This window comes from Coccidioides immitis, assembly GCF_000149335.2.
Source record: "Coccidioides immitis RS genomic scaffold supercont3.1, whole genome shotgun sequence".
Classification (NCBI taxonomy): Eukaryota; Fungi; Ascomycota; class Eurotiomycetes; order Onygenales; family Onygenaceae; genus Coccidioides; species Coccidioides immitis.
This window is the reverse complement of record NW_004504310.1, coordinates 5,148,477-5,176,164: the sequence shown is the minus strand read 5'-3', so window position 1 is coordinate 5,176,164 and position 27,688 is coordinate 5,148,477. Positions and strand designations below refer to the sequence as shown.

The window sequence follows — 27,688 nt, the reverse complement described above, 5'->3', positions numbered from 1 at the left end:
TCAATTGGTAATACCGCCAGGCGGGTATGGAGCGGCGGGAATGCAGAAAACTAGGCCAGGACTCCGACCAAAGGGGAGGCCTACCAGATCAAGATGGTTGTCCGTATGTACACTTGTATACGTGCGCGTATAAACACTGTCAAGCATAGCATTCAATTAAGCTTCCTAACGAGAAAAATTAACCAGATTATATACCTTTCTAAGGTGCCTTTACTGAAATCAAATTATTTGTTACGTCACTTCTATTTTCAAGTTTGCTATCGTGGTCACGTCGTAAGTAGTGCGCTCCATCGTGTTTATTCCCATACATTAGAGAATAGATCATCGTTCCCTGAAAAACCACCTGTTGTTTTGGCTTTGGGTGCAGAAGTGGAAGTTTCAGTTGGCACTGCACTGGTCCAGCCTCCAAAGTCTTCGTCCGCAGTTACGGTAGGAGTAGGCTTGGGAGCGGAACTTCCTCCAAGACCAGACGAAGCACCCCAGCCGCTACCTATATCGTTTGCAGTCAGCGTGTCAGGAACCCTCATCATTGATGTAGGTTGGGTTGTCGGTGGTGATGGGTCTGTGGATGCCCAGGCGTTTCCTCCCCATGGGTCTATATTAACACTTGAAAGCATGCTAGTTGTAGTTGCAGCATTAGAGGGAGGAGATTGAGTGATAGTTTGAGGTTTCGAAGATGATAGGTTGAAAATGGAGTTCATTTCGTTTGGCTTTGGTGGCGATACGGCTGGGGGCGAGGTTGTAGCCGGCGGGGAAGAGAAAAGATCAAGAATATCATTAGATGCAGTAGGCGGGGTCTTAGTTGATTTCGTAGAACCCATTGTTGCGCCAATTAGGTCAAAGGCCCGTCCGGTAGATCCTGTTGAGATAGATGGAGATTTACCTTGCGACGGCTTCTTTCCGGGTTTAGGCGACGCAATATCGAGAAGTCCGCTGCCAGTTGATGCTGGCGCCGGAGACATGGTTTGGGGAACGGAAGATGATGACTTTTGACTTGTTAAAGAGTCAAAAACAGAAAATGATGTCTCTTTTTTGGGAGGTGATGACACGGAAGATGAAAAACTTAAGCCGCTAAAAGCGTCCGTGAGCCCTCCAAAAGCGTCGTTTTGCGGCTTATGCGGCGATTGGAAAGAAGGTGAAGACCCGAATGACGTGGTACGGTCATGTTGAGAAGCAGGCTGCGGTTTAGGGGTAGATGCGTAGAGGGACAGGATAGATTGTTTAAGGTCAGGCCGTGAAGGCCCTGTAGTTGGTGGACCTGAAGGAGTGCTCGATGGTCTGCTTGCGGTTGTGGGTTGAGAGGTGCCAAAAAAATCTAATCCAAGGAGGGAGTCGCCAGGCTTGCCTTGCTTCGGAGCTGCTGCTGGCTGTGAAGATTTTGTTGGTGCATGTGTTCCAGGTATATCAGTTGTCTTAGGTCTAGTAGGAGGTGCCGGAGCATCATCATCAAATAAGTTAATCGACTGCTGTTGTGCAGGCGGAGACGGTCGTGCTAAGGTAGATGTTGCTTGATGTGATGCTGATCGCTCCAATTTTGCCTTTTCTTGCACAACAGCTAATGGCTAATTTACTGTTAGCCGCAAAGATCCCAACAGTGGGTAGAATTTCCCACACTCACGACGTCCTCATCACCATCACCATCAAGGGTCGACGGGTCGGGTATTGGCCCGTCCATAACCCACCTCTTCGACTCATATTTGGTCCTTATAAAATTTTCGATCTTCCTAAAGTCCGATCAGAATTCCTATCTAGAAGCCGTGTCGGTTTTCCAAGATAAGGAATGCTTACGCTTCGGATGGGACATGGCCAGGAGGCAATTTAGCTTCCCAATACCTATAATACGATATCAGTAATTTAGATAAATCAAGCAATACACTCGCGCTATGCTCAAATCTCAATGCTGGGCAGACGAACTTGTTCGCTCTTGCATTCCCCCATCGCACCACACTTTGTAATTGTTCATCGGTCCATGAATCCAAGTCCACCGACTTGACGCGGCTGACATGAGTCCCCATGCCTCTATGTATCCCAGAGCAACGGATGCAAATAAAAATTCCAATATTCCAGCTGGCCCATCTTGGATCTATCCAACTTCAATGTTAGCTACGCGTGTCCGAATGGCAACACCTTTTTGTTTGTTTTGGGGGGGTCGGTCAAAAGTGGTACTTCGGGGCTGCATTGTGCAAGAAGCTTCGAAATTCGACTGTCTGGAAGCACTTACGCTTATTCCGCTTGCAATCTGCACATGTCTTGTTGCAATTCAACTTCAGCAAGTCCTTTATGACCTGTTGGTTTTGGGCGGCTCGGGCTGCCCCCGGTTTGGGCCGCAGTGACATGATGCTGGAGGTTCAAGGGACAGGCGGGGTGGAGAGGGGTGACAATAAACGTTGCAGCGTGGTAAATTGACCTCGATCGCCGAAACTTCAAATGGCCGCCAGAGACATGTATGAGCGACAAGACTAACCTTCGGTAGAGGTGGTTCTTGAATTTCCGTGGTAGGCGGCGATAATCCCAATTCTACCACCCATATCACGTGATAGATGAATCAGCGCCCTTGGAAACTCACTGATCAGCACGGCGAGGTTGACCTCTCCCGCCAACCCAACATCGAGGTTGCAATGGATCGCTGTCCTCCACGACTATTTCCCAGTACGCCCTGGGAGTAAAAAACGAAGCAACATTTGTTTTCTTTGGTCATCTGCTGCATGTAGAACAGAGAATGCCAGGTCAGCAAGATTGCATCGGTGCCGCTTCTGGGCATTAATGACGACCCGGGATTGGCTGCTCGCAAGGAAGTCCTGCTGCCTAACAATTCCTTGTTCCCATCTTCTACGACTTTCTCGATCATCTGGAATGAATCTTCAAGGCTTTAGATGAAAGACTATTTTTTACCATCCTTTTCCAAAGGTATATATACACACATTCATACGATCTTGTGTCCGTCAACGAGCACTTCCTGTCCTGAAAGATGGATGAATCGTTTCCCCGCTCAAGCCCCCTTCTCAGGGAGCTTGCGGCTGCCACCAAACAAAGAAAGCCTGATGGGACGTCTCAAGATTATGTTGACCAAGGCTTTGCTGTTATCATAAATGCCTCCGAGTACCACAGAAAACTTCAAGAGAAGGCTATCAGGCATGAGTTCATCCTGCAACGCGATTACATGGACAAAAGGTTCGAGACCATTGAAGAGCGTATTGAAATGGTCGACCGTGGGCTTCAAAGCCATATGGATGATCAGTATAGGGGTGTGAACCGTCGATTCGAGAAAGTCGAAAAGAAATTGGAGGGTATGGAGCAAAGGATGGACAAGAAATTTGGAGAACTAGAAGCTGCAATTCATGATTTCCGTGCTATGACTGTAAATGGGAACGCAGACAGAGGCATAAAGGCTTTGCAACCAGTTGGCGTATACCATCCAAATCGTGGATATTTTGTTCCAGAAAATTTTCCTCGAACCGTGGGGGAGTTCTGGAAATTAAAGAGGACGTCTAAATGTAAGCAATGGGGCTAATTTCGCTTCATATTTAGGTGAAGGCTGACATTTGATGGAAATAGTACCTCAGTTAATATCTCTGTGTTTGTTCTATGGGATCACCCGTGAAGAGCTTACTGGGCTTGATATGGACGAGGACACCGAGGAAACTGAAGCATATACCTCCCTAACACTAAAGCAGTTGATCGAAAAGTACCCAGATTTAGCCCACATGGCGTTGGCTGATCGATTCGGGCTTAAGTACGCTGTCGTGGCAGAATTCATGAAACGACTAGAAGAATTTCGGGATCAGTCCACAGGCAAAAGATCCGTTATAGGCCAAGGAACCGAAGCAACGAGGAAATCTGCTCGGATTGAACGTTCACGACAGGGTGATGCTAACATCGAAAGCGGATCACATAAGTCGGTTCCACCATATCAGCGATTTTCCGAACATGAGGTTGTCCCGCTAGAGCTACTCTTGAAAAATACACCATCCACCGTCGAGTCTATTCGTTCGGATAGGACTCAGCTGGGCTGGGCCAAAACCAGTGAACGAGAAAGATTCGATGCGTATATGGCTGAGATAAATGAAAGAAGAGAGCGGGAAGAAGATCAAAAGCTGGAGGCAGAGCGCATCGCTGCCCTCCCTTATCAAGTTATACCTGCTGCTGGCGTGTCGGATTCGACGAAGCAAAGTCCTTCAAAGAACCCTTCATATTCGAATACCTCCAGCCGAGCTGGGAGGGTACAAGAGCGAGAATCCGAAGTTGCAAAGAGCCCAGAGTCTGGCGACACACAGAGCCAAAGGACTGTCTCCACAGAGCTTATTGAGTCTCCAGCTAGGGCACCGCGCACCCAGCTCCAGCCTGCCTTCCGCCCGAAATCTACCAAAAGCCAGCGCAGCGCGAAGGGGATGAAAGAATAGAAATACATTTTTACTCCCATATGCCTATTTGTTTTGCCCTTGAAGTTTGGATATTTACTCTTTCCAGCCTTAAAAAGGAAAATTCCCCCTGGTAGAATGCTGCTTGGTACTACCTTTTTAATACCCTGGCAGTTTGGATGAACTTAACAGTACGGTCAGATTAGTCTTATGATCTAACGCCTGGTCCTCAAGTCTATACCCACGTATATACAATTTAATGCGATATAACTCCATGGAAATTAACTCTCCAAAAGGCTACCTATTTCCCTTCCCCTTTCTTATTCGAGAACTTCAAACTTATGCTATTAACGCAATGCCTCTCGTCCGTGGGCGTTGGATATCCTTCTCCCTTGAATACATGGCCTAGATGTCCTCCGCAATTTGAACACACAATTTCTGTCCGTGTCATACCAAATGAACGATCTTCATGTCGCGTCACCGCACCAGGGATACAGTCGAAATACGCGGGCCAGCCGCAGCCAGAGGTAAACTTGTGCTCGGCCTTATAGAGAGGCGCATTGCAACCAGCGCAGTGGTAGACGCCGGATGTTGGTTTGTGCTTGTCGTATTCGCCGGTAAAGGCGGCTTCGGTACCTTTCCTACGCAGGATACGGAATTGTTCTAGAGAGCAAATAGAGATCTCATTAGGTAAACATCTTTCGAGACCCGGGAAGAAAAGGTTTATTGTACTAAAGCGCACAACAACGAGCACCGCAATTGTACGGAGTCTTCCATATACGTCTTGTTCATGATTGGTGATGACATGTAAAAGGGTATAAATATGTAGAAGACGTACCAGGACTTAAAATTGCTCGCCATTCATCCTCTGTTCGTGTATCAGGATATTCCATCGGCGCAGAGGTGGGTGCGTATGTAGAAAAGCGATTGAGGAGACCTCCAAAAAAGGACATGAATGGAACTCTCCGGAGGGAGGTTGAAATAAGAGCTGATCTATTCACTATCTGAGCCCGGGGAAACCTGGGGTATTTTAACGATGAGACTGATATTGACCTCAGGGAGGTGCTGTTAACGTTTGATCGGAGGATGCGGCGAAGACTACAATGATGAAAGCCCATATGGCTTGGGTAAAACAAAATTAGGTCTGTAGGACCAAAGAATTGTTGAAATTAGGAATCAAGGACGGTATTAATGTTCGATGTGAGCCGAATCCAAGTTCTTAATGTCTTCTTTTAGCAGACGCCGTGGACCGAGACATGGACGGTTTCGGCATGTTCAGCGGCTGCCGCCAGTTACGTGTGCCAAGGCCACAACCCTTGGAACATTTTATGCAAAATTCCAAGCCCCATGTTGTAAGGGAAGTACTCCGTATTCTAGAACGCATTCGAAAAACTTCACTACATCAAGTCATAAGCTGTGTCTAATAATGGGCACGTCTCTCTACTCAAAACGCCGAACATGCTGCCAATATCCGACAACCAAAAATATAATCTTGCAAGGAGACGTCCGCATCCGTACTCCGTATACAACGCTCAACATGTAACTAAATGGGGAATCAGGTATGGAAATAAACTCCCATAAATAAGTTAAACAAATCTCCCCCAGGAATAAAAGGGCCAAGAAAGACGTAACATCAGGTTCATCGGTGTCTAACCAGCCCTGCCACCGTTAACTGTCCTTGTCCGACTTCCACTCTCCACCCGTCCTTCGCCAATCTTCTAGCGACGGCTGGTCCAAGTCTCGCGGTGCCATTTCTGCTGTGTCTTCCCAGGCCGGTGATGATCGTATAACCCTCGCGAACTAGTCCTCCTCCGCCAGGCGCATACCTTGCGTCTCCAAGAGACTCCCACCAGGCTTCCACACGCTCGCATGCAATGCGCACTCCATCCTGCACACTGACGCCATGTAAATCCAACACATTACCAGTTGACTGTGAATCTACAAGGGCATCTGCCGCAGCTGAGGTTTCTCGCTTGGCGATTTCGATGTGCTCCCGGCCGACAGAAGAGTAATACCCGGCAGCACCACCCATGAGGTGGTCCGATTTACCACGACGGTACGCTGCGTGGGCTTTATTGAAGGCTATTTCCCCGGCACGTCGATGATGGTTCGCAAGGGCGCGACTTGCGCCAAGACTTGCCGCAGCACTTCCGGTACCTAATAAAGGGGAGACCACTTTCTTAGTCTTCCGAACGGGAGTGAAACCCGTCTGCGTTAAATTTGGTGGCAATATCGCCCGTGATGTTGTGGCTTCGATTAAAGGCGCTTCTGGCTCTGCAATCATCACTCTTGCAAGCTCGTTTGCTGCAGAAATGGAATTCCGCGCGAGTCGAAGCAAACCGCCTAGCTTCTCAGGGGAAACCGTGGAAAAATCTTCGCGGAGTTCTGCTACTTGCTGAATAGTAACCGCATCCTCCATTACTTGCGGATGCTTCTCAATTTCTTTCTTCGCCAGGTAGTGAATTGTCGTTGGGAGATGTGCAGCGTTCAAGTGATAGGCTGAGCTCGACGCCTGAGTTGATAGGTAAGTTCTAGAACAGATAAAGTCCACATCTTTCTTGCCATTGTCCCATTTATTGTCTACTTTATTTGGATTTAAGTCATCTTCGGCGCACGCAGAGATCGATTGCTCTAATAATTGTTTCGTCTTGGACTGTTTACCTTTACCCTTTCCTCTTTTTCGACCCTTTTTGTGGCTTATGGGACCATCAAACCCCTCGATACCCTTGGGAATAGATATTTGACCGTCATCCGCGTCCGCGCCCGCGGCTTTATAGCCGTTGTCGCTGCGGCTGCTGTCTTCAAAGAATGCCAGATTCAGCAGTACGTCCATCGATCGGTCAATATCACCATTGCATTTACCCAGGGTATGAGAAATCGTATATTGGGCAATGGAGGGAAACATTTCCTTCAAATATTCTTGCTTCTCCTCGAGATCAAGCCCAGAAAACGCGGTCCCTTTCTGTGAGAGGAATGGCGCTGGACCTGGATTGTAGGACTTAGCCTTGGTTTGATTCTGCTTGCCGGCTGGCTCCTCGTTCTCCACGCTCCAAGGACTCGACTCTAGGCTCGTAGGATTCGTCTCGGATGACTGGAGAGTCTTCTGCGAGGGAGGAACACTTGGCTCCGAGACGATGCCATCTTCCTCAAACACATCTCTTTCACCTGTTCCGTACGGGTCGGAATCACAGCTTGATTGCGCAGCCACAAAATCTAAAGTAGCACGTAACTCGGCAATGCCGCTCGGGTTATCGTCCAAATTAAAATCGCTCGCAATCGCTGCGAAAAGCGCCGGGTCTAAACGAGGGCAATACTCATTCTCCAACTCCTGATCGCGACGATAGAAAATGTAACTTATTAGCAGGTTCAGTCATTAAAAAACGACACAAGAAATCTTACCTCCATAAGACTGGTAGTCACGGGTTCGGCCATAGTTGGGTGTTAACGAGAGTGTAGTTGTTGATTCTGTGCTGAGCGCTCCTCGGTAAACTAAATGATACATTTTCTTCTTCTCTGGGTTCTTAAATTAGACAAATCGCGTATATTTATCACTGCACAATATCACTAACAGCGTAGTAATGGGTATGACTGTTCTCGCGGTTGTATCGGCAACCTCTCTATCGGTTGTGTCATCGTGATGTTTGTCGAGGTTCCAAGGCGCCTGCGGCACATTGTGGTGTCACGTGGTGCCATCGACAGCCGTCCACTCGAACGGCCGAGAGAGTTACGAGCCCAACATCGACTTGCACAAGAAACTCGAGATCGATGGTATACGGTCCTGTATCCTTATCCCAAGCTATCCCAACAATGCCGTGGGATCCCCTCTTTGCTTGCTGGCCATCCTGCTTTTTTCGCTCAGTCCTTGGGTTCTATCGCTATCAAAATAACGATGCCCACGAAAATATACCCAGATGAAAAACCACAGCCAGCTGCCTCTCAACAATGTTTACATATCCTTTCTTTAGCAGCATTTTGGCTTCTGTGTTTTCAAAACAACAGTGGGGCCTATGTTTTTCATCCATCCGCTGATAATATCAATTCTAGACTAATTGAAGTATCCCTCCCCGCAAGTTTACTTATGTTGCGTGCCACGACCTTAACTGGAGGCCCTCAAATGGCAGATTTGCTACTGTCAAATCCCCATTGTATTTTTGAAGAAATTTTCCACAGCTAAGAACAAACATTGGCCCGTTTGGCTATTCATGCTATAACTACTTATTTGCGGAAAATATTTCTTTATAAATATCATTCGGAAACAGCCAGTTCAATTCCATCTTTTTTTAAACATATCCCTGATAGCGTGCTCTCTTCCTTATGCAGGATTGATATTTTATAGCACGCCTTTTTGGTTGAAAGTCTCGCAGATTGAGCCATCCTCCTTGTCTGATTATCTCCCAGCCCATGTTTCTAAGGAAGAACGTCTTTTTCATAATTTCATTATTCTCACGCCTTCCAGACAATGCAACCACTGCAACAATGCAAGCAAAAACGTGGCGGTGAATCTGCTCACGTGCCTCATTCACTGTCTGGGAGTTGCTTCTTTCCTTTCTGGCTGCGCGGACATCCCAATCTGACGCATCACGTGCTGTTGGATTCAGCGGGCGGATGAGAAGAGACGTCTCCCCATCTCCAACCATTGTCCCAGCGTTGGTTTTCCCCTGGCATGCATCAGTTTCACACACTACAACTCCGGGCTGCATCATCGCAGTGCTTTGAAACTAAGTGATTTAGTCATATCTCCAGGCGCAGCTGTGAACCTGGTAGGTGTTTGTGATAGGTAAAATAGGACTCTAGTGAGCTGACTGTCACCATGGAAGATAGAAAATGCAGTTGGTTCTCGTCGTCACCATGTGTGGTCATGCTGGATGCCATATCATTGACCTATCCAGCACCAAGGTTTATAAGCCACTGGGTGAAAATGTCGACTGCACTTTCTATTACAGCAAAAAGCCATGTTTCCAATGCATTTATTCAAGGAAATATGCCTTAAATGCACACCACAAATGGGTCAAAGTCCAATGTGAGAAGATCATCCGAATCAACCCTTGAGACTGAGGCTAAAAGTAGTTAACACTAACGCGGTGATCTAGCGCCGCCGAGCTTGGGCGATGAACAATACATGAACGATGCTGCTGAGGGTAACAATACCGAGAAGCAGAAGAACGCCGACTATTATAACGTTGCGAGGCGTTTCAAGACAACAGGTAATGCTTTGCGACGGGTTTTGAGCAAATTGGACTCTGCTATCAAAAGCCTAAAGCGAGAATGAAAGATAGCGCCTTCATCAAGCCGCCTCTTTAGCAATATATCTCGGGAGAAAGGCTATCGCGTGGTCTCCAACCTAGTGTCGTTTGAGCGAGATAAGGCCATGTTTCCTGTGTTCCAGAGCTGGATGATTTTCTGTGATTGATTTGTTGCGACTTATGCCAGCCTATTATAACATCATCTCTTCACCTATGAGATATGCCTAGATTGCTGAGTTAACCTTGTTCTTATGGTAATTAGAGGTATGAAGGATCTATAACTAGGTATGTAAGGATATATCAGGTTGATTCCGTATAGCTTTCCCAGTTCCAGATGTTTCGGGACCGCCTCTTCTCGCTTAACCCCGGAGTTTCGAGTCACTGTCTCCCGTTAAAATGGGATTACGGTGCGTCAGTCCAATTCTTTTCAATTTTTGGAAGAAGCTACCCGAGAGGTCAGTCTCAACCCAATCCACCCCGTTATTCCGCAAGCTCTGCAAACCTCGAATTGCCGGAGGAAGGGAGAAAAACATATATCTACCCAAAAAAAGAACATACAACAGCCGGGATTCGCTGGTGGTCACCCACCCAACTACTAGCCGGCCGGCAAGTGGCTTAAGTACGGCTGAGCAGACGGGAAGCCCTGTTCTCCACTTCCTATGGTCGTATGTGCTTGTTGAAGCAAGACTGCGTTTCCAAATCATCTAGTTACATCATGACACGATCAGATATCAAAGGTCAATGTATGGAAATGTTTTGGCATAGCGGGTTCAATGATGTACTTGTGTACTTCTTCTCATCCTTTTTGTGCTGGATGCACAAGGCGGTGCAGCGTCCGGTGCAGCTTCCACCGGAGCAGAGAAGAAGAGCTGCCCATGAAAGGTGCCTGCTTCCTCTGGATGCGATTGCCTCCGTCTTCGTCTGTCTTCTTGTCTGCTTTTTGATCTGTATCAAGACAGCCTCTTCTCTCTATCATGTTCATCTCAGCAGCCCGATCTCGTTACTTTGTATGATAGATTCTGTCTGGATTTCGATACGTCCTTTACTAGCATAATATTCTGTCCATCGCTTCCAGAATTTACGGAAGGTTTCCGTTTACAGCAATGTATTTCAAGTTTGGCGTGTCCCTTTTGACACTCACCGCCGCTGCCGCTGGTGCGAGAACCTCATCCTCATTCTACCCTTCTATAGCAACGCTGATTATACTTCCTGGTTAACTAGCAATCCAAGTGACCAGTCCAGTCAGCGGTGCAACCTGGAATCTATCCAAGAGCCACACCATCACATGGACTTCTACCAAGTGAGACGGCCACTAAAATGAGGATGATTTGGCCTGACTGTGTACCCTAAACAGCACTGATCCATTGACCTTCGCCATCGAATTGGCGAACCTGGGCGTTTATCCTCCGTTTATTATGAAGGTTGCAAGGGGTGTCAAGACAAGCAGTGGTTCATATCGCACAGAACCAATCGAAAAGATTCCGGAAGGGTATTCGCATTTCATCCATACTGAACTCTTAAATAGCTGGAATTCGGAGGCTGATTATTCTCCGACAAACTTCTAGAGATACATATCAATTCAACTTTCTATCCGACGATCCCAGCAAACCGGGGATCCTCGCCCAGTCGCAGCAATTTTCTGCGTCTTCAGCTGGTGTCCCTACAAACTCATCGTCGGGCGCTACCAGTACCTCTATTAACCCCGGATCCAAATCCAGTACATACATCACTTCAGCCATCCTTTCCAACTCAACTTTAAAAGCTGAGGCTGATATTTTTGCTACAGCCTCGACTAACAGCTCTGGATCTCGTGCTGCTTCCCGCACTTCTAAGGTTTCCACTACATCCACTAGTACCCGCCGTCCCCTTACGACTACAGCGGATATGACCTCTTCAGCCCCTGAACAACGCGCCACCAATGCAGCCCCTGCCCTTCAAGTGTATAGCGGCGCTAATGGGTTGATCCTCTTCGCTCTCGCTCTAATCGCCTAAGCCAATACTAGATGTGATTGCCATAAACAAAATTTCTATTGAACCGCCCGGTGGTCGGTTTGTTCCTATCTGTTGTTCAGTGGTTCGCCTTCAGCTTGAACATGGGCCATTATGAGAACTCGTGATAGCGTATGAGGAATAATTCCTGTATCTCTAGCCCCGCGTTATTGGGCCTTGCATGACTATATAGCTTCCTTCGATGAAATAAATATGAATAGGTAATCTTTCCTCCACCTAAGGGTTTCATTATTATGGATGGGAAAACACAGATGTCCACAGCAAGGATTAGGATGGGGGAAATTTTGAGTTCTCAACTGGGATCGTGTCATTCAAATCAATTTCACTAATCGTACAGGAGTATTTTGCATCAAGACCAGGATCCCTATTTCAATGAAAGGCATTTCAGAAAACCACCAACCTTTCACCATCAGCATTTCAAAGAAAAATCTCAGCGACACAGCCGGCTGAGTTATCCATCCATAAACTCCCCGCTGTGTTTTGCACTTGTTTTCTAATCCTTGAAGCAAAGCCGGGAACGAACTGAGAAAATTAGCAGTCATCGCGCCATACAAGAACACCTCCAAGACAACTTATGAGCCGTAGCTAGGACATAACACAGGAAGACCCCTTTCAGGATTCATGATTTTTTGATTTTCTCTCTCTCTCTTTTTTTTTTTTTTTTTTTTTTTTTTTTTTGCCCCCGTCTTGGTACCCTTAAAGCTCGAAGATAAAACCCCAACGAGAATTGTCGATGTCGTTAACGAAATCGAAGATTTCCTTGCGAAGAGTAGGGTTAAGGTCAGCCACCTCGAGCAATCTTGCGCGCCTGGAATAGTACAATGCAACGCCCCATGATTCAGTGCCTTCGAAGCGACCTTTGGGTTTGGTTCGAGGGGTATTCTGCAGGATGTTTCGCATGACGAGTAGTGCCTTGTACGCGATGCCGTAAGGCTCCTTGTTTTCGTCCTGTGGGGTGGCGAAATAATCCCAGCGGATGAAGCGCTTTGGATAGAAAAATGGTCGACCCCATTCGAGGGGAGTGTCTTCCATGTTGATGAGCGGTGGAAGATGGCCGGAAACATGGGCAGCGACCAAGTTGAGATTCTTAGTTGGTTTCTCGAATTCCTCACATTTATCGAAATGGCAGACTGGATTGGGGACCTTCTTGAATCGATCGAATGGATACCAGTTGCCATCCGTCGAGTTTCGAATTCCCATATGGACGCACAACACGTGCTTTCGGTATTTCTCTGGGTCAACCCAAACGCGGTTACAGTATTCCAAGTCGGGATGATTCATGGAGTGGCCAGTAATACTGAGGTCACTTAGCTCGAGATACTGTGGGATTCGTGCTGGAGTCTCATCGGCAAGACGTTTGTCGTTCTCAGGATTGCGCGGTTTTGGCGGCCCTTGTGGATAAACCGGTGCGCCCGCCACCGTGGCTTTCTCCCAAGCCCTACCTGGAGCTGGCTGTTCATTTTTCTCATCCTCAGCAGTTGACGGCCGATAATTGGTGGGAGGAGTTGGTGCCGAGGACTGGCTGCTTGACGCAGTACCCTGACCATCGGCCACCGAGGCGCCTTGTGCTTTACCCGCGTCTGCATTGGGAGGGAGCGCAGGGAGTTCATCGCTTGCTGCCGGTTTGGGATTTTTTGGCACTCTCCACTTGCAGTAATAGTAAGGGAAGCCATTCATATCTCGACAAACGTCTCTAGGACGAATTCCTTGGATAACAAACTTTTGACCTTGTTCTCCTTCATTAATCACGCGAGCCCGAGCAATGCTAAAGGCATGGGTGACGGTGTTGATGAAGTCTGGAGCAGGAAGAAGAGGTGAATGTTCGGGCTTCAGGAAATCGGCAAAAGTCTGCTGGTAGGCAACCCACACAGCCCTTTGAGCAATTTCACCCTCGGAATCCTCCTGAAAAATGCATTGGGCCCAGCGTGCAGTGCGTTCAGGTTCTTGGAATCCTAGCAAACTGTTGACGCATCTCTCGGGAGGGATTGTGATTCGGGTCGGGGTGGGGCGTTTCTGCTCGTCGGCGTAAACCCTGATTTCGTGTTGACGTTCGGCATCATACAGCAACAGGGCGACAAGACGTGGAATCAGCGTTGTGGGAAGATCAAAGTTTTCGAGGATGAACGCAACATTATCCGGCTCGCAAACGTATTGATAGATAAAATCGAGTACCGCCGACATCAACTCCGGATCTTGCTCAAGGTAAAGGTAGTCTATCAACGTGGTAAACACACTCTTTGCCAGGCCGAATTTCTTGATGCCTTCGAGCTCGTAAGAGAACATTACCAGTGCCTTTAGAGCACTGAGCAGGTGGAAGCGGTCTTTGGAGTCCAAATATAGCATCAGAGTACAGAAAAGATGGTCGTTGTCCCACAAGGGCCACCAGAGACAAGCCTCAGACACCACCTCAAGCATGTGGTTTTTCATTTCGTTAAACACAGGCATAGGGGGAAGCTTGAGCACGATGGTCGCGGTGTCTCTCGCTAGAGGAAGCTCTTTCAAAAAATGAGCATTGAGGTCGACCTGACACATATTTCGGAGGACCAATGCGGCCTCGTTGACCAATCGAAGCTTGGTATTAGTCTCGTCATCCAGGACATCTGCTTGAGGGAAGATGACTTCAAGTCGGCGGAGGCGATCGAGCAAATCGAACGTTCCTTCGGCGCAGAGATCGTCAAAACGCGCGTTTGCTTTGTACTCATCGTTGAAATACGCGTAATCGTAGTTTGGTTCCCAGGAGATACCGTGAACAAGCTCCCCGATGGTTAAAATCTGCTGGAGCAATGCCTCTGCAAGTCCCGAGTACTCGTCGAAGAGCAACACTTCGTGGTGTATATCTGAGAGGCGTACCAGATGGTACAGCCCTTGCTCGACCTCTTCTGGGATTCTTGATTTAAGGCCCATATAGGACCGGTGATAGATATCCCCCCCTAGCAAGTTAACGCGTCAGTACTGGCCGATAAAGGCGAATATAGCTTGTTTAGAGATGCCACTCACCGGTACGATCAAGAACAATGGTTGGCGGGCCGGGGTCTGGGGTTGGAGGGCGGGAATCTCCGCGCGCTTCTGAAGGAGCGGGTTCAGCCGCAGGAGTTGCCATCGTTGAGGACGATGGAGGAAACGAAGGAGGATTGAAGGAAGCGGCTTGAGGAGGGTGTGGAAGCGGTGGAGGGCGAAGAGATGGAGGAGGAGGAGGAGGAGGAGGAGGAGCTGCAGCAGCTGACAAAGCCTTGTTAGCCTTGTTTTGGCAAGAAGTCCATGGCAACCGGAAGACACCGCCAACAAAGGAACACTTGGAGAGAAAAGTGAGATGGAGTGTGCGATGGCGTGATCAACTCACCAGCAACTGCTTGTGGCCCAACGAAGCCAACAGTGCGGGCCTCCAGGTCCCTAGAAGGTTCAAGCAGAGTCAGCAATAGCCTTACAGCAATCTCAAAGGAGCATCCAAAGGGGAATGTTGTACTCCGTAAGGAGGATGGTATGCTTACAGGAGCCGCTCTTCGTAGAGGCGCTTTACGTGGAACGACAGGGCCCCTGCCGCTCCGGCTACAATGCCCACTGCCTGGGCGATTGCCCACCAGTGCCTCTTGTCCACGGAGGCCTGGTGATATCCCCCGCGGCGCCCGACCTCTCTGAACAGGGCCTGCGGGCTAACCCGCTTGTTCCCAATGCGCCAACCCAGAGCAGGGTTTAGGGGCCAGGAATAGACCCGTCTGGAAGGGAAAATAATCAGTATCCGTAAGGGGGAACGGAAACGAAGGCGAAGAATGCGACCGGAGCTGGCAAACGAAGCGAAGCTTACCCAGACTGCGAGTACGCAGCGCTCAAGCTCTCCGCGAAGTAGCGGCCGTCGGTCTCGAGCTGCTGCCGGGAGAAAGACATGGTCACGTGAAAGTTGATCCACCACAGATATTCACAACAAAACGCTGATTGGATGAAGGGCAGGCACAAATCACGTGGAACATGAAAAGGTTGTGAAAAAGAGAAGAAAGCACGTGACAGAAATTTTATGTTTGTGGGCGCGGTGGGGGCCGCCAAGAGATGGTACTAAACCGCTTTAGGAAACACTAGTCCCGTTAGGTAAGCAGGTTCCGTCGGATATATGTTATTCCGGAGTATCTCTTTGATGATGTAATCCACTCCCAACCGTCTCAGGTTGAGCCTGGTCTGGGAGGGGGATGGCCGCACCGGTCAGCCGGTGGATATGGATATCGTAGCGTTCCTTGCCCATAAAACGGCCTATACGCCTCTACCGAAGGCTTCGATCGCCCAGGCGGCTGTTAGAGCCCTGCAGGATGAGCTTGGTCGCGTCGAAAGAGCCAGAACTGCGTGTATATTCCTCTTTAGGCAGTCGCGCAATATCAGTGGAGGTGTAGTTATCCAGCTCAGGGTAATTTGATATCTTCCTCTCTTGTAGGATATCAAAAGATAAATCTACGTCCTTGTATATAACTAGCATATACAAGGGCCTTTCTGCTAGCATTTCTCCTCGCTCACCATGGAAAGCCCAGGAGGTATTCCCCTTTCGTTGACGGTGCTCAAGTTCTCTTACGTTACAACGACTACGGGCCGAACCTCTCCTCTCGGCTGGACTCATATATCTGGCGGTGTCGACTTAAGGGCGGTTTTTGGTCGTACCCAAGTTCGAGAGAATGGCTCGTCATGGACAACGGGGAGCCCTACCCTGAAGGTGCTGCGAGGACTGGATGTCCTGGTGCGTTGAAGGGGCAATGGCAATGTGTATCTTCAGTGAGGCTCCTTTACTGATCCGGAAATCACATCCTCAGGAAGATCTGGATCTCGATGCCCTCGCGAGAGAAGCAGTGGCCAGCTCATCGAGCCAGATACAGATTTCGAGTTCAAAGGCCCCCATCGCCGTGCTCGTCAAGTCTCCTTGCCTTGCTATCCGGTATCCTACGCGTGTCAATCAGGTGTGGAGCTCATCGGAGAGCTGTCTACAGAAGTCACACTTTAAAAGAAACACTAATCGCGTTGATAGATCCGCAGATTTCAGCTGAAATTCGCTTCTGATGCCGATTACCGCAAGGCTGTCTCGATTTTGAGCGAAGTCGGATGTCCTATAACCGAATCGACCGCTGGTAGCTTTCCACCATCGACTGCATTGCTCACAAGACCAAACACAGCAAGTTGGCCTCATAGCACAGCGTCTCCTGTGTTGGGAATGCGTTCATCCCAGGCCGGAAGCCACAGTATACGAGCAGTTCCAGCTACAGTGCCAGAGACGCGTCCATCTACCATCGTAAGTAAACTTTGCAAAACCATTCGTCCCTCTATAACTACGCCATCATCGGGGACGGCTCGCGGATTTCGGTTTCTCAAGCATAAGTTTATTAACAACATGTGATTCATAACTAACCTGCACATATTTACGCAAATAGGGATCTTCTTCGGCCCTAGGTACAACTCAACCGTCGAGGAACACACAAGTTATGAATAAAAACGCACGTTTGGAATATGAAAACTCCTCTGAACGGCCGTCGACGGCCCCAATCTTCCTTGATGCAGGGTCGTTAATCGAGCAGCTTCCTCCAAAGAGAGAACTACCGTTTGCAAAGCCTCAGCGTAGACAGCAACGCTACATTCCGCCCAAACAGACAATGGGCACTACTGCTAACTCTATAGATCTAAGCTTGAATCCTCAAACCCACGGCGGCGAACCGCCTCCTCCAGAGTCGAGTATCCAGGCTTCAATGACGCGTCTCGATTCGGAAGGAATACAGTCCCCTGTCGCTAGGAGTGCAATGGATAGTATAGCCAAAGGTGACGTTTTTTCAACGGATATGGGCACATCGACCTCATTCACGCCGTCAAGTATATCCACTCTGGGGGCCGCACTGGAAATCGCGTCTGACGCGGCACCGGTCAAAGCCGCGCAGTCTATCCTTGCAGAAAGCCGTACAAGCACTGAGCTTGGTACGTCGAATGCTTTCTTTCCCGGTCTATACGCCTCTTCTTCCCGACGATTAGCTGACAAAGATGGAAATACAATAGATGCTCGCCCTAGCCCTGCTCGTAGCGCTGTGCAGCTTCTACCCCAAACTAGCAATTTAAGCTACAGTGCGTCATCAAACCCGCCCCAAATCCCAAGCCAACAAAGCCACATCGACAGTCAACCAAACATATCCACTGTTCCTGTAACCAGCAACTTACTCACTACAACAGACCTATCATCTTACCTTTCAACGCCGACAACAGAGCGGTCTGCACTTGTAGAGTCTTGGGTATGTCAGCAGCTGGAGAGTGACGGATTTCTGGCTCTGTGTCAGGACGTGGAATGTGTATGGAAGCGGATCGCGTTTGGCCTCTAAGGCTCGGTTATGATCATACAAGCGATTTGACGGATTGTCTACCCCAATCCACGGAAACTGGAGCGAGCAAAGATTTCTGATACCTGGAATTCATACAATGCTTATGCATTTCTTATGATCTACATTTTTCGATTTCATATACCCTTTTCTACTGCCGGTTCTGATGGGTGGATTTTAATCGGATTCAAGGAAAACTCCCCGCCCCTTTCTTTATAATGACTTTATGTAAAAGCACGCATGCACACACACACACACACACATATATATATATATATATATTTCCATACTACTCCGTATTGAATTTACTGATACTTAAATCGGACTCCAGCTCCGCTCACATCGAGCAACGATAATAACCTACTCCGTACCCCGACAGGTTGACACTACGTCAACAGAGACCTGGAAATGTGTAACCATGCTCGCACGAAAGGAACGATCCAGAAGAACAGAAACACGGAACCACACCGAAGACCGAGAGCAAAACGCCTTTTTACGGCCGGTTACGATCTCCATACACATATACACGGTAGTTAAAATTACTGTGCGACCGGACGATCCCTACTCGGCCGTGATGTCAAATTGCACTCGAGTCTTACCTCCTCCCCTGTTCCTGGAACACATTCGGAGTAACATATTGTGCAATGTGCAGCTCTGATCGATGCAGCTTAGCCGTCGGAAATGCCCCGAAGGCGCACGGCCAGAGCTTAACCAATCCCGGTGATGTAACTATGTGGTTATGATGTACCTATGCAACGGCGTGTATGCATGCACGGGGGTTCTCGATTACAGCTGATAAAGCCTTGTCTGGAGTCGCGGGCGTATATCTGCCTTTTGGGCTTGGCAGTGTTTTCAAACCGACTTGCCGAATCTCCCGCGGAAAGTAAACTCCTCTTTACTCGACCATTAAAGATCTGTGTTTCTAAAACTCCAAACACAAGGACAAAGGTAACTGTAAATTGTCAATTCAATTTCATTGGAAAAGTTATAATGAGAATAATCCCTAAGGCGAGTCATGGTATAGTGATATCAGATAGAAAAGCAAACAAGTGGAAGTCTTAATTATCGCACACAAGACCAAGTAGATCATCAAATCACTACAGTGATATAAGTTGCTCCTGCGAATAAGAGACAAAGGAAAATAATCTCTATCGCTGCATATTAAACTCAAACGAAGTCGTCACTTTGGACTTGTCCAGCTTGGCTGTTTTCAAGGGAAATTTTTTATTTTTATTAAATATATTTTTTCTTTTCCTGCTCCTTTTTTTTTCTCGCGTTATCGAGTCCGTTTTCATCGTTATTTGGTTTGCTGTCATGTCTGGAGGAGCCCACTTCAACTGGATAATATGCAGGGAGATAGATTCGGCAATCGATCGTCACAGACGAGGGAGAGTCATGAAATTCGAAGTTGACTTTATGATGTCAACAGGTTGAGATAGTCGACGACAATCAGGGTCACCATGCTAAAGGCAAAAAGAATTATTTGTTAGCGAGGGCATTGGATGGTGGGCCAGGGCAGATCCGCTGTTGGGCGGATAAAAGAAAGTGACGGTGTCTGAGTTTGGGATCCACTTACGCATGGGGCGCAATCCGAACGTAGTAAGTTCCAAAGCCACGATAAAATCTTAACCAGCCTTCATCGCGCACAACCTTCCTGGCGCAGTCGAAGACACCCTTGTACGGCAGTTGCCCGGTCTTGGGGTCTTTCTGTTGCTTTTGGAGGCGAGTTTTGATAAAGTCAAATGGCAGCGATAGGAAACTAGCAAAAAATCCGGCGATTGCCGATGCAGCAAAAGTTCTGTTCTGCGGAGAAAGGTTTGTGTGGGCTTGAAGCTGGGATTTGCTCTCGGAGAAGAAAGTCAATTGACCGAAGTTCAGCGCCATTGCCCGGACTACCGTCGGGAAAGCTCCAGCCCAGAGGGCGGTGATTCCTTCGGATTTGGAAATGCGGGCCAGGGCATCTATGACGGAGCGGTAGTTGGCTCTGGCCTCTTTGGGCTTCAATCCATCGGACTGCATGCGGATGAGCGCGAGATCGGCGGGGTTTCCAACCATCGCAGCGATTCCACCCGCTGTCAACCCGGCTGCAGCACGCTCGCCAAAAGTCACTTTAGTTCCAGAAGCCGCAGCACGGCTGTTCAGCATAGCTATGAAGGTGTCAAAGAACCCGAGGCGCGCGGTAGTGTAAACTGCCTGTCGTAAGAGGCCAGCTGATAGTCCAGTGTACAAGTCAAGCACTCTGCCAGAAGCAATGATGTCTCTTGTGATACCCAGCGCTGAAGGTCGAGGGCCGGTTCTGGCACCCTCACCTGCGAGCTGCAGTCGAACTTTGACCATGTCGATAGGCTGGATGCAAGTGGTGGCCGTCATACCTGCGAGACCGCCATTGACGAAAGGCAAGGCCGCACGTACGAATGGGGACTGAAATACGGATGAAGCTCTTCCGGGGGAGCTCTCAACGGCCGCTTTTGCTTCTCTTGGGGCCTCGGAGGCAGCTGCGGAAGCCGTCTCTTTTAGAGATGTGGAGGTCATTGTGCAATCGAAAAGAATGAGAATGGCCCTCAAAATCGGATAGTGGTCACCGATATAAGCTGGACTGTATACTGTATACTAAACAGTTTGAATACCATCAGCCAACACACACACACTTGGGTCAAATTACGGTGTTTGCACGTGGCGAAAGCTCCTATTAATGAGAGGAAAGCTTCAACCCCACAAGCTCATCGGAGCGGGGTATATGAAAACCGCGGGCGATTAGGTAGAGGAGAGGTATAATAAAAAAAAGAAAGAAAGAAAGAAAGAAAAGAAAAGGAAAATCAAAACTCACTCAGTGGGGAGAGGTAAGTTGACCGCGAGCAGAAGCAGGTTCTAGCACCAGTCGAACTTCAGCCAGGTTGGTGAAGAAGATTTACCAGCCGGAGGGAGATGACAAAACAACAGAGAATCGCGTGATCGGTTGGCGTCTCGAGACTTGATCAGATTAACGGCGATCCAACGGATGCCACTCGGAGGGAAAAGACAGCCTTAATATAGAGTGGCGAACGACGGATGGTTCTGTCGCGCGGGGAAGCCTGGGGGTAATCGGCAGAGGGATCGGGACCCAATGAAAGTTGGCGGCAAACGGTACCCCGTGCAGAGAGTCAAGAGGTGAACTAGGGAGAAAAAAGAGGGGAGAGGACCGGTGGCTTGCTAACGTTTAATTGGAAACGATAGCTAGGTGAGAGAGATGGTGGACGGACGATGGGCGAGGATGAGGACGATGGAGGTGAAGACGGAGGGAGAGAGAGAGAGAGAGAGAGGAGAGAGTAGAGAGGAGAGGAGAGGAGAGGAGCAGGAAGAGAGGGCTGGAGAAGGGAAGTCAAAAAGTTGACGCAAAGCTTGCAACGGCAAAGGGGAGAAGGTAGTTTCAAGTATCAAGTACCTCGAAGCAGCGCGAGTTGCAGGCGGGAGCCCAGCCGTATCTTGTACTTTGTACTTGTAGGATACCGGGGGAGACCTTTTTCTCCTTCCTGAGCACGCAGGAAAAGGGGATACCAAGGTTTAAGTATATCTACATACTGTGGAGTCGCGGGCAGAGCAAGTCACTCTGCTGCTCACGCTCCAGCTTCGAGAATATGACAGCATTGCGAGGTTGAACTCAAAGTAGATCCGGGTATATACTCCGTAGGGCCACTCTAACTTGTTAACTAAAGCTTCCCGTTCGGCATCTAGCTCCCCTGTTGACGGGCCGGATAAATGGCATTTGGCAAAACACACACACACAAGTCCTGGAGCGTGCGGACTATTGTATTGTCGTCTTCTTGCTCTTCAGATGAAAGAGACACACACCCAAACTTACCCCGAGCCGACCCCGTGGCTTTGTAGCTGTACAAGCAGCGCAGGTCACTGTGAGGTGCGGGGTAAACACTAAGCTGCAGGACTGACACGCCTTCCGTGTTGGGTGTTCCTGGCTGCCCCTGCCTGCGTCATGTGCCGTTTCCCCTCTCCGTCCCTTTGGAAGGTACCTATATAAAAGATACTTAATGGCTACGAAATAGCGATTTTATCCCGCCGACACACACCGCGATCTCGCTGCGTATCCTGCCAGCCAGCAACCCTGTACGTTTTGGTTCTTGTGGACGTCATCACCAACTAAACCCCCCCCTAACCAAGTTAACTAACTCACTAAACGAACTAGTCAGCAACACTAGCCTGGCCCACCCAGTTAATTTCCGGCTGATCTGGCGGATGGCCCTTTTTCTTTTTTTCTTTTTCTTTTCATTCGGTTTTTTTTTTTGAATCGAGATTAGTATTCTTGGATTTCAAAGAGAGACTGACATTGCAGCCCAGCTCACCACCAGAAGACCAGTGTCCCCCTACTGGGAATCCCTTCTTTTTCTTTTTTTTTTTTTTTTGGTTTTGTTCTTCGGCAGCATGACCAAGATCGGTCGTTATCAAGGCCCTGGAACACTGAACAGCAAATAACTAGCAACCACGAAAATTTGGCCCAACTTGCCCAACGATGCACTCATGGTCCCCACAAGAGAGTTTGAAGATGCAACTCAGACGCCTGGCTGGCCGTTGAAAATATCCAGCCTTTTGCCTCGCTCTGTTGGGGCCAGCAGCTCTTGGCCTTCTTCGGCAGCCATTCCGGGCCGACTTGTTGGACGGAGGAAACTTTACTCGGTAAATAGTTTTCCTCCGCTGCTTAAACAACTTATTAGGCGATCTCGATATTTGCTGAGAGAAGCTCTCACCTTGCAAGACCAAAAAAAATAAAATAAAATAAAATAAGGAAAAGAAGCCTCCCATTCCGCAATATATCGCATTACACATACATTAGTAACTAACTACGTACTCCACTCTGCCCGTGTTCCTGTCCGAGCCCTCCTGCCCGCCAGCAAGACCCGTTCTCCCGGTCCCGGCTGACGGGAGGAAGCTATGTAAGTCGGCTTCCATTATTCGCACCAAGGCACACAAGAAAAGGCGGAAGCGGAAGTGAAGTGCTGGGAGGATACTATTCCGTCCCCCATCTCCGTAACTCCGCCGTCGTGTTTCAAATCGAGGCCATCTCCCCAAAATCCTTCGCCGTCGTGGAAAAAGGTCATTCCGGCCCCCGATATCACCCGAGCTATTGCGGCTCCTTTTCGAATTCAATTGGCAAGAGTACGAGTATGGAAGATAATTTGCGACTTTTGCCAAGGTTGTTGACGACTGGACCTGAGCTCTGCTGTGATACGTCCCTAGCCAATTTGGCCAGGTCAGGATCCCGTGTCTGAACCGTAACTGTTGGGAAGCTGCTGTAAAAATGGAAGGCTTGCCGAGTATCTGTTGAGGCCTTCTTATCCCCTACCCACCGGCTACATAGGCTTTCTAGACTTAACTCCGCCGCATTGCTTGTCAGCTTATTTTCTGCAAATAGGGTGTTAGTGCTGCATGTCTTCAATTCGCCCAGGGTCTGCTCATCAGCTTTTTGCCTTGTTAGTAGGCGATACTATACGCTAAGATCTTCGTCCATCATAAGACTACTATCACTATCAACTCTGCATTTGGTTTTTGGATCCCACCTCAGAGCATCTACATGTGTTATTTACCAGACTGGACCCAAATCAAGGCGTGCAGATCACAATCTAGAAGGATGATTTTAAATATTTCGTTTCACCTACAACAAGTCTTTCATGTTAATTCCGACCAAAGGGAGAAAAGAGTTTCAGGGTTATATTCTTTTTATTTCATTTTTTTATGTAAATATAACTCTTTCTGATTCTTCCTCCTCTTTTTACCAACTTCCGTGTCCCTTGACCAAACCAGCGGTACATGGTTTTCTTGCTTTTTGCAAGACCTTTTTTTTTTAAGTTGTTGTCAACTCTGCTTGGTGTTGGAAGGTGATCACAGTATTAATCTGCACTTAAACAGGAAACGCGTCGAGGAATATCATGATTGGAAAAAGAAAGGGGAAAAAGAGAAAAAGGAGGACATGTGCAGACTCATGAAGGAATATTTCTCATGAGGAGAATAGAGCGTGGTTTGTAAAGAAGGATGAGGTCGTTGTCTGTAGTGATGGGGTTAAAGGGGTTTAAAAGTGGTAGTCGCAGAACGACAAGAGACAAGGGGGCAATTAAAACCTTTGGTATGATGCAGAGAACCCAGGCAAACTATGCATATCAGAAGAGAATCAAGGGGAACAAAAAAAAGAAAAAAACATGAGGGAAAGTCCCATAAAACTGTTTTTTTGGAATACAAGTCAATGCAAACTCGCAAAAAAAAAAGGATTCGAACCCAATTCAAACTAATTTTTTTTGGACAGCATTCTTCGTAAACTCAAGAATCGACGTTTTGACTTTTTCGTCAAGATTTCTTCCGGTTGTGACGCCGACTCTTGCTTGGCTAGTCAATTTGTGGTCTCCTGGGCCTGTTCGCCGTTGACTTGAACGGGAGCGGCCTTATCAGCGACCGGTGCCTCCTCTGCACCAGTGACAACTGGAGCAGCGGCGAGGACCTCTGGGGTGGCTTCCGCGCTGTACTTCGTGAAGTTCTGGTTGAAGAGCTCAGCCAGCTTGTTGACTTCATCCTTGAAGCTGGCGGAGCCGGTCCAGCTTCTCTGTGGGTTCAGCAGCTCGCTAGGAACGTTGGGGCAGGACTTGGGGATGTGAAGGTTGAAGGTGTCGTAGGTCTCGTACTCGACCTTGGCGAGCTCACCGGAGTGGATCGCATCAAGAATGGCACGAGTGTACTTGAGTGGGCAACGCTTGCCACCAGTGGTGCAGCCAGCACCAACCCAGCCGGTGTTCAACAACCAAGCGTTAGCCTTGTGCTCAGCAATCTTGTCAGCGAGCATGCGAGCATAGCGCATTGGGTGGAGAGCCAAGAATGGTTGAGCGAAGCAGGAAGAGAAGGTAGCCTGGGGCTCAGTAACACCGTCCTCGGTGCCAGCCATCTTGGAGGTGTAACCGGAAATGAAGTGGAACATGGTCTGTTCGCTGGTGAGCTTGGAGATCGGTGGAAGAACGCCACGGGCATCGCAAGTAAGGAGGATGATGTTGGATGGGTGCTGCTCAGCCAGGCATGGAATCTTGGCGTTCTCGATATATTCAATGGGATAGGCGCTATGAGGACAATTAGCAACCATGAATCTCGCAATTTTGGAATCTCCAATCTTACCATCTGGTATTCTCAGTCAAGGTAGCATCATCGTAGTCCACGATACGTGTCTCTGGGTTGAAGACAACATTCTCCAAGACAGATCCGAACTTGATAGCGTTGAAGATATCAGGTTCCTTCTCTGCGGATAGACCAATGCACTTGGCGTAGCACTAGAAATTGCGTTAGAAGATTGTTATAAAAGGGAAAAAAAAAAAAAAAAAAAAAAAGGAAGAATTGGGTAACATACTCCGCCCTCAATGTTGAAGACACCACGGTCGCTCCAACAGTGCTCGTCGTCACCAATCAAAGCACGCTTGGGGTCGGCAGAGAGGGTTGTCTTTCCGGTACCAGACAAGCCGAAGAAGAGGGTAACATCACCATCTGGGCCCTGGTTGGCAGAGGAGTGGAGGGTGAGGACGTTGTGCTTGATTGGCATCTCATAGAAGAGAACCGTGAAGACACCCTTCTTCATCTCTCCGGCATACTCTGTGCCAAGGATGACCATCTCCTTCTCGGCAAAGTTAATGGCAACGGAGGTAGCCGATGTCATACCCTCAGTCCATCTGTTTGCGGGGAAAGATCCGGCGTTGTAGATGACATAGTCTGGGTGGAAATGCTGTAGCTCCTCCCGCTTGGGACGGATAAGCATGTTACGCATGAACAGAGCATGGTAGGCACGTGCGCAAACGACGCGGACGTTGATGCGGTAGCGCTCATCCCAGCCGGCATAGCCATCAATCACGTAGATTCGGTTTCTTGTGTTGAGGTAATCGACGGCTCTCTCTCGGTTGATTCTCCAGACCTGCCAATCGGGACAACACGGTTAGTAATCAGTCATGACGTCACACCACGTGAGGTTCGGAGAGGGTCCGGGCGCGACCCAGCAGCTGCGGGGAAGCCACAGGAGCCCCGATACGCTGCCAAGAGCGCAGGGGTGGAAGAAAGTTCGGGACGCGGAAAAGGGCTGAGCAAAAGGGTCGTGGGCTCGGCAGCATGGGCAGTCACACGATCGAAACAGTTTTCAAAAAAAAAAAAAAAAAAAAAAAAAAAAAGGAAGAAAAAAGAAAAGGAAAAGGAAAAAAAACATTAAAGAAATAAAAATAACTTGAAAGGTGACTCACCTCAGGGGTCATGGGCTTGTTGACTGGACCCCACCAGATCTCATTCTCTGATGTTTCTTCTTTGACAATTCTCTTGTCTAGGGGTGATCTACCCGTTTTGGCTCCGGAGTATGCGGTCAGGGCTCCGCTGGATGTGATAGCGGTTCCGGTCTCGTAGACGAGGGCATCTTCGTAGAGAGCAGCAACAGAAGGATTGGCGATCTATTCCGGTGGTTAATCAGTATGTTGCTGATCAGAGAGTAGCATGTATAAAAGTTGCAGGAGGAAGAGGGCAGCAAAGAGCAAACTCACAATTGCTACTCTTTCATAGTCAATGTGGGCTGTTTCGTGAAGCTCCTCCTCGAGCTCAGTGTGGCCCTTTCCTGGTCTGAGGTCACCGTTAGCAATCATGGTTTCGGTGGTAGCTTGCGCCGCTAAGTTGAAGATATGTTTGCTGTGGGTGTCGATTGTGTAGTGCTCATGGAGATCCGACATGGCCTTCATATATATCCACTGGAGAAGGCCAGTCTCGGCGGATACAATTCATGAACAATGACGACAATAACCGCGGCAACAAGGTTCAACAACAGAACGGACAGGGGATGGGAAGGGGAACATACTGAACACCAGTGGGGTGCAGCGCAGTGCGATTGACAGATGTCGACACCATGTTTCTCAGGGATGTGGAATGGTAGTTCGAGTGCTGTTGTTTGGCAGCTTGCTGTCGAACGAAATCTGAGGTGAAATAGTCGAGAGGAAGTGGGTGATTGGGGGGTATATTAACGGTAGCACGAGGAGCTGAAGATGCGGGTGCGGGATCCATGATTTGGCTTTTGATTACGGAGTACGGCGAAATCGAATTCACTGCGAGTCTGCTGCCCTGTCCCACGGAATGGTTAGCCCTCCCGTACCATGCGTGCTTCTCCACAGCTGACGGGAGATACCGGGTAAACCGTGACCAAGCTGGGCAGTGGCGTAGTATTTTGTCAGAGGTTTTAGCGTACACGAAATTAAATATGGCAGCAAACTGCTCCGAAATGACCCGAAAACGGCCTAGGCTGTGAAAATGGAGAATAAGAAGAAAAAAATGGAGTCTGTGTGGAAGGGCTTGCCAGGGGGGGAGGGACCTGTGGGATTGGATGACGTTCCGGGCGACGAATGAAAAAAGTGAAACAAAGCTATTCAAGGAGACTGCAAGCAACGGGTGTTACTTAATCCAGTGACGATCAGGCTGTTTTTCCCTGGAGGAGGGGTTAGGTAAAAGGTTCAATGGGATTGCGAGGATGCTAGCGAAGAGGTGAGGTTGAAAAGGAAAAAAGACTTTGAAGCAGCTCCGTGCCCTGTTCGCCCTTTTTAAATGCTTTGGTTTGCCTCCTCCCAGTGAACGTTGACCGCTACTTACATTTCCCAAAGCCACCAGCGCACTCGGTCTACGGTGTCGAATCACAGCGGAATATCGCGACAGCTTCTCCATCATGGCACTCCGGCGTCCTTGGAGCTGGGAGCGACAACTCTGGCAAGCAGGTTTT

General features: G+C 48.6%; 11 protein-coding genes and 1 non-coding gene across 12 annotated transcripts; 4 read left to right on the top strand and 8 right to left on the bottom strand.

Moving 5' to 3' along the window:
• Positions 1-199: 199 nt before the first annotated feature.
• On the bottom strand, positions 200-2,453 carry CIMG_01255 (stromal membrane-associated protein). The gene is made up of 5 exons (XM_001247483.2): positions 2,222-2,453; positions 1,915-2,083; positions 1,789-1,833; positions 1,619-1,724; positions 200-1,562 (listed from the first exon to the last, which is right to left on the bottom strand). Exons 1-5 carry the CDS (start codon positions 2,334-2,336, stop codon positions 297-299), a joined length of 1,701 nt encoding a protein of 566 aa, XP_001247484.1. The 5' UTR covers positions 2,337-2,453; the 3' UTR covers positions 200-296.
• A 515-nt stretch (positions 2,454-2,968) lies between these two features.
• CIMG_01256 (uncharacterized protein) lies at positions 2,969-4,639 on the top strand (the record flags this gene model as incomplete). Its single annotated transcript, XM_001247484.2, has 2 exons — positions 2,969-3,494; positions 3,556-4,639. The coding sequence occupies 2 exons, from the start codon at positions 2,969-2,971 to the stop codon at positions 4,398-4,400; spliced, it is 1,371 nt and encodes a 456-aa protein (XP_001247485.1). The 3' UTR covers positions 4,401-4,639.
• Positions 3,581-5,506, bottom strand: CIMG_01257 (methionine-R-sulfoxide reductase). The gene is made up of 2 exons (XM_001247485.2): positions 5,197-5,506; positions 3,581-5,021 (listed from the first exon to the last, which is right to left on the bottom strand). The coding sequence occupies exons 1-2, from the start codon at positions 5,309-5,311 to the stop codon at positions 4,660-4,662; spliced, it is 477 nt and encodes a 158-aa protein (XP_001247486.2). The 5' UTR covers positions 5,312-5,506; the 3' UTR covers positions 3,581-4,659.
• A 229-nt stretch (positions 5,507-5,735) lies between these two features.
• Positions 5,736-7,957, bottom strand: CIMG_10708 (smr domain-containing protein). Its single transcript, XM_001247486.2, has 2 exons — positions 7,758-7,957; positions 5,736-7,686 (listed from the first exon to the last, which is right to left on the bottom strand). Exons 1-2 carry the CDS (start codon positions 7,788-7,790, stop codon positions 5,998-6,000), a joined length of 1,722 nt encoding a protein of 573 aa, XP_001247487.2. The 5' UTR covers positions 7,791-7,957; the 3' UTR covers positions 5,736-5,997.
• Positions 7,958-8,638: 681 nt separating this feature from the next.
• Positions 8,639-9,061, bottom strand: CIMG_10709 (uncharacterized protein; the record flags this gene model as incomplete). Its single annotated transcript, XM_012358873.1, has 1 exon — positions 8,639-9,061. The coding sequence occupies one exon, from the start codon at positions 9,059-9,061 to the stop codon at positions 8,639-8,641; it is 423 nt and encodes a 140-aa protein (XP_012214296.1).
• Positions 9,062-9,182: 121 nt separating this feature from the next.
• On the top strand, positions 9,183-9,627 carry CIMG_01259 (uncharacterized protein; the record flags this gene model as incomplete). The annotated part of the gene is made up of 2 exons (XM_001247487.2): positions 9,183-9,378; positions 9,449-9,627. 2 exons carry the CDS (start codon positions 9,183-9,185, stop codon positions 9,625-9,627), a joined length of 375 nt encoding a protein of 124 aa, XP_001247488.2.
• A 525-nt stretch (positions 9,628-10,152) lies between these two features.
• CIMG_15504 lies at positions 10,153-10,268 on the bottom strand. Its single transcript, XR_001099895.1, has one exon. It is a non-coding gene; the product is annotated as a 5S ribosomal RNA (ribosomal RNA).
• A 146-nt stretch (positions 10,269-10,414) lies between these two features.
• CIMG_01260 (uncharacterized protein) lies at positions 10,415-11,830 on the top strand. Its single transcript, XM_001247488.2, has 5 exons — positions 10,415-10,756; positions 10,823-10,901; positions 10,956-11,090; positions 11,167-11,318; positions 11,388-11,830. Exons 1-5 carry the CDS (start codon positions 10,705-10,707, stop codon positions 11,591-11,593), a joined length of 624 nt encoding a protein of 207 aa, XP_001247489.2. The 5' UTR covers positions 10,415-10,704; the 3' UTR covers positions 11,594-11,830.
• An 83-nt stretch (positions 11,831-11,913) lies between these two features.
• CIMG_01261 (chromatin structure-remodeling complex subunit RSC9) lies at positions 11,914-15,493 on the bottom strand (the record flags this gene model as incomplete). Its single annotated transcript, XM_001247489.2, has 5 exons — positions 11,914-14,541; positions 14,609-14,830; positions 14,952-15,001; positions 15,100-15,324; positions 15,414-15,493. 5 exons carry the CDS (start codon positions 15,491-15,493, stop codon positions 12,308-12,310), a joined length of 2,811 nt encoding a protein of 936 aa, XP_001247490.2. The 3' UTR covers positions 11,914-12,307.
• A 616-nt stretch (positions 15,494-16,109) lies between these two features.
• CIMG_01262 (uncharacterized protein) lies at positions 16,110-17,940 on the top strand (the record flags this gene model as incomplete). The annotated part of the gene is made up of 4 exons (XM_001247490.2): positions 16,110-16,325; positions 16,399-16,542; positions 16,611-16,871; positions 17,011-17,940. The coding sequence occupies 4 exons, from the start codon at positions 16,110-16,112 to the stop codon at positions 17,938-17,940; spliced, it is 1,551 nt and encodes a 516-aa protein (XP_001247491.2).
• A 951-nt stretch (positions 17,941-18,891) lies between these two features.
• On the bottom strand, positions 18,892-20,469 carry CIMG_01263 (mitochondrial dicarboxylate carrier protein; the record flags this gene model as incomplete). The annotated part of the gene is made up of 2 exons (XM_001247491.2): positions 18,892-19,400; positions 19,514-20,469. 2 exons carry the CDS (start codon positions 20,467-20,469, stop codon positions 19,352-19,354), a joined length of 1,005 nt encoding a protein of 334 aa, XP_001247492.1. The 3' UTR covers positions 18,892-19,351.
• Positions 20,470-23,547: 3,078 nt separating this feature from the next.
• Positions 23,548-27,434, bottom strand: CIMG_01264 (phosphoenolpyruvate carboxykinase [ATP]). The gene is made up of 7 exons (XM_001247492.2): positions 27,104-27,434; positions 26,780-27,039; positions 26,472-26,547; positions 26,181-26,381; positions 25,307-25,861; positions 25,078-25,229; positions 23,548-25,022 (listed from the first exon to the last, which is right to left on the bottom strand). Exons 2-7 carry the CDS (start codon positions 26,980-26,982, stop codon positions 24,308-24,310), a joined length of 1,902 nt encoding a protein of 633 aa, XP_001247493.2. The 5' UTR covers positions 26,983-27,039; positions 27,104-27,434; the 3' UTR covers positions 23,548-24,307.
• Between the last annotated feature and the right edge of the window lie 254 nt (positions 27,435-27,688).

Coding starts and splice junctions, on each gene's coding strand:
- CIMG_01255 (XM_001247483.2), bottom strand. CDS start 2,336: ATGTCACTGCGGCCCAAACCGGGGGCAGCCCGAGCCGCCCAAAACCAA. Junction 2,084..2,221: donor AGATTGCAAGCGGAATAAGC/GTAAGTGCTTCC, acceptor GAAGTTGGATAG/ATCCAAGATGGGCCAGCTGG. Junction 1,563..1,618: donor GTGATGGTGATGAGGACGTC/GTGAGTGTGGGA, acceptor ACAGTAAATTAG/CCATTAGCTGTTGTGCAAGA.
- CIMG_01257 (XM_001247485.2), bottom strand. CDS start 5,311: ATGTCCTTTTTTGGAGGTCTCCTCAATCGCTTTTCTACATACGCACCC. Junction 5,022..5,196: donor GCGAGCAATTTTAAGTCCTG/GTACGTCTTCTA, acceptor TTTGCTCTCTAG/AACAATTCCGTATCCTGCGT.
- CIMG_10708 (XM_001247486.2), bottom strand. CDS start 7,790: ATGGCCGAACCCGTGACTACCAGTCTTATGGAG. Junction 7,687..7,757: donor TGACTACCAGTCTTATGGAG/GTAAGATTTCTT, acceptor CGTCGCGATCAG/GAGTTGGAGAATGAGTATTG.
- CIMG_01260 (XM_001247488.2), top strand. CDS start 10,705: ATGTATTTCAAGTTTGGCGTGTCCCTTTTGACACTCACCGCCGCTGCC. Junction 10,757..10,822: donor ACTCACCGCCGCTGCCGCTG/GTGCGAGAACCT, acceptor CTGGTTAACTAG/CAATCCAAGTGACCAGTCCA. Junction 10,902..10,955: donor ATCACATGGACTTCTACCAA/GTGAGACGGCCA, acceptor TACCCTAAACAG/CACTGATCCATTGACCTTCG.
- CIMG_01264 (XM_001247492.2), bottom strand. CDS start 26,982: ATGGATCCCGCACCCGCATCTTCAGCTCCTCGTGCTACCGTTAATATA. Junction 25,862..26,180: donor ACAAGCCCATGACCCCTGAG/GTGAGTCACCTT, acceptor CCCGATTGGCAG/GTCTGGAGAATCAACCGAGA. Junction 25,230..25,306: donor TCTTCAACATTGAGGGCGGA/GTATGTTACCCA, acceptor CGCAATTTCTAG/TGCTACGCCAAGTGCATTGG.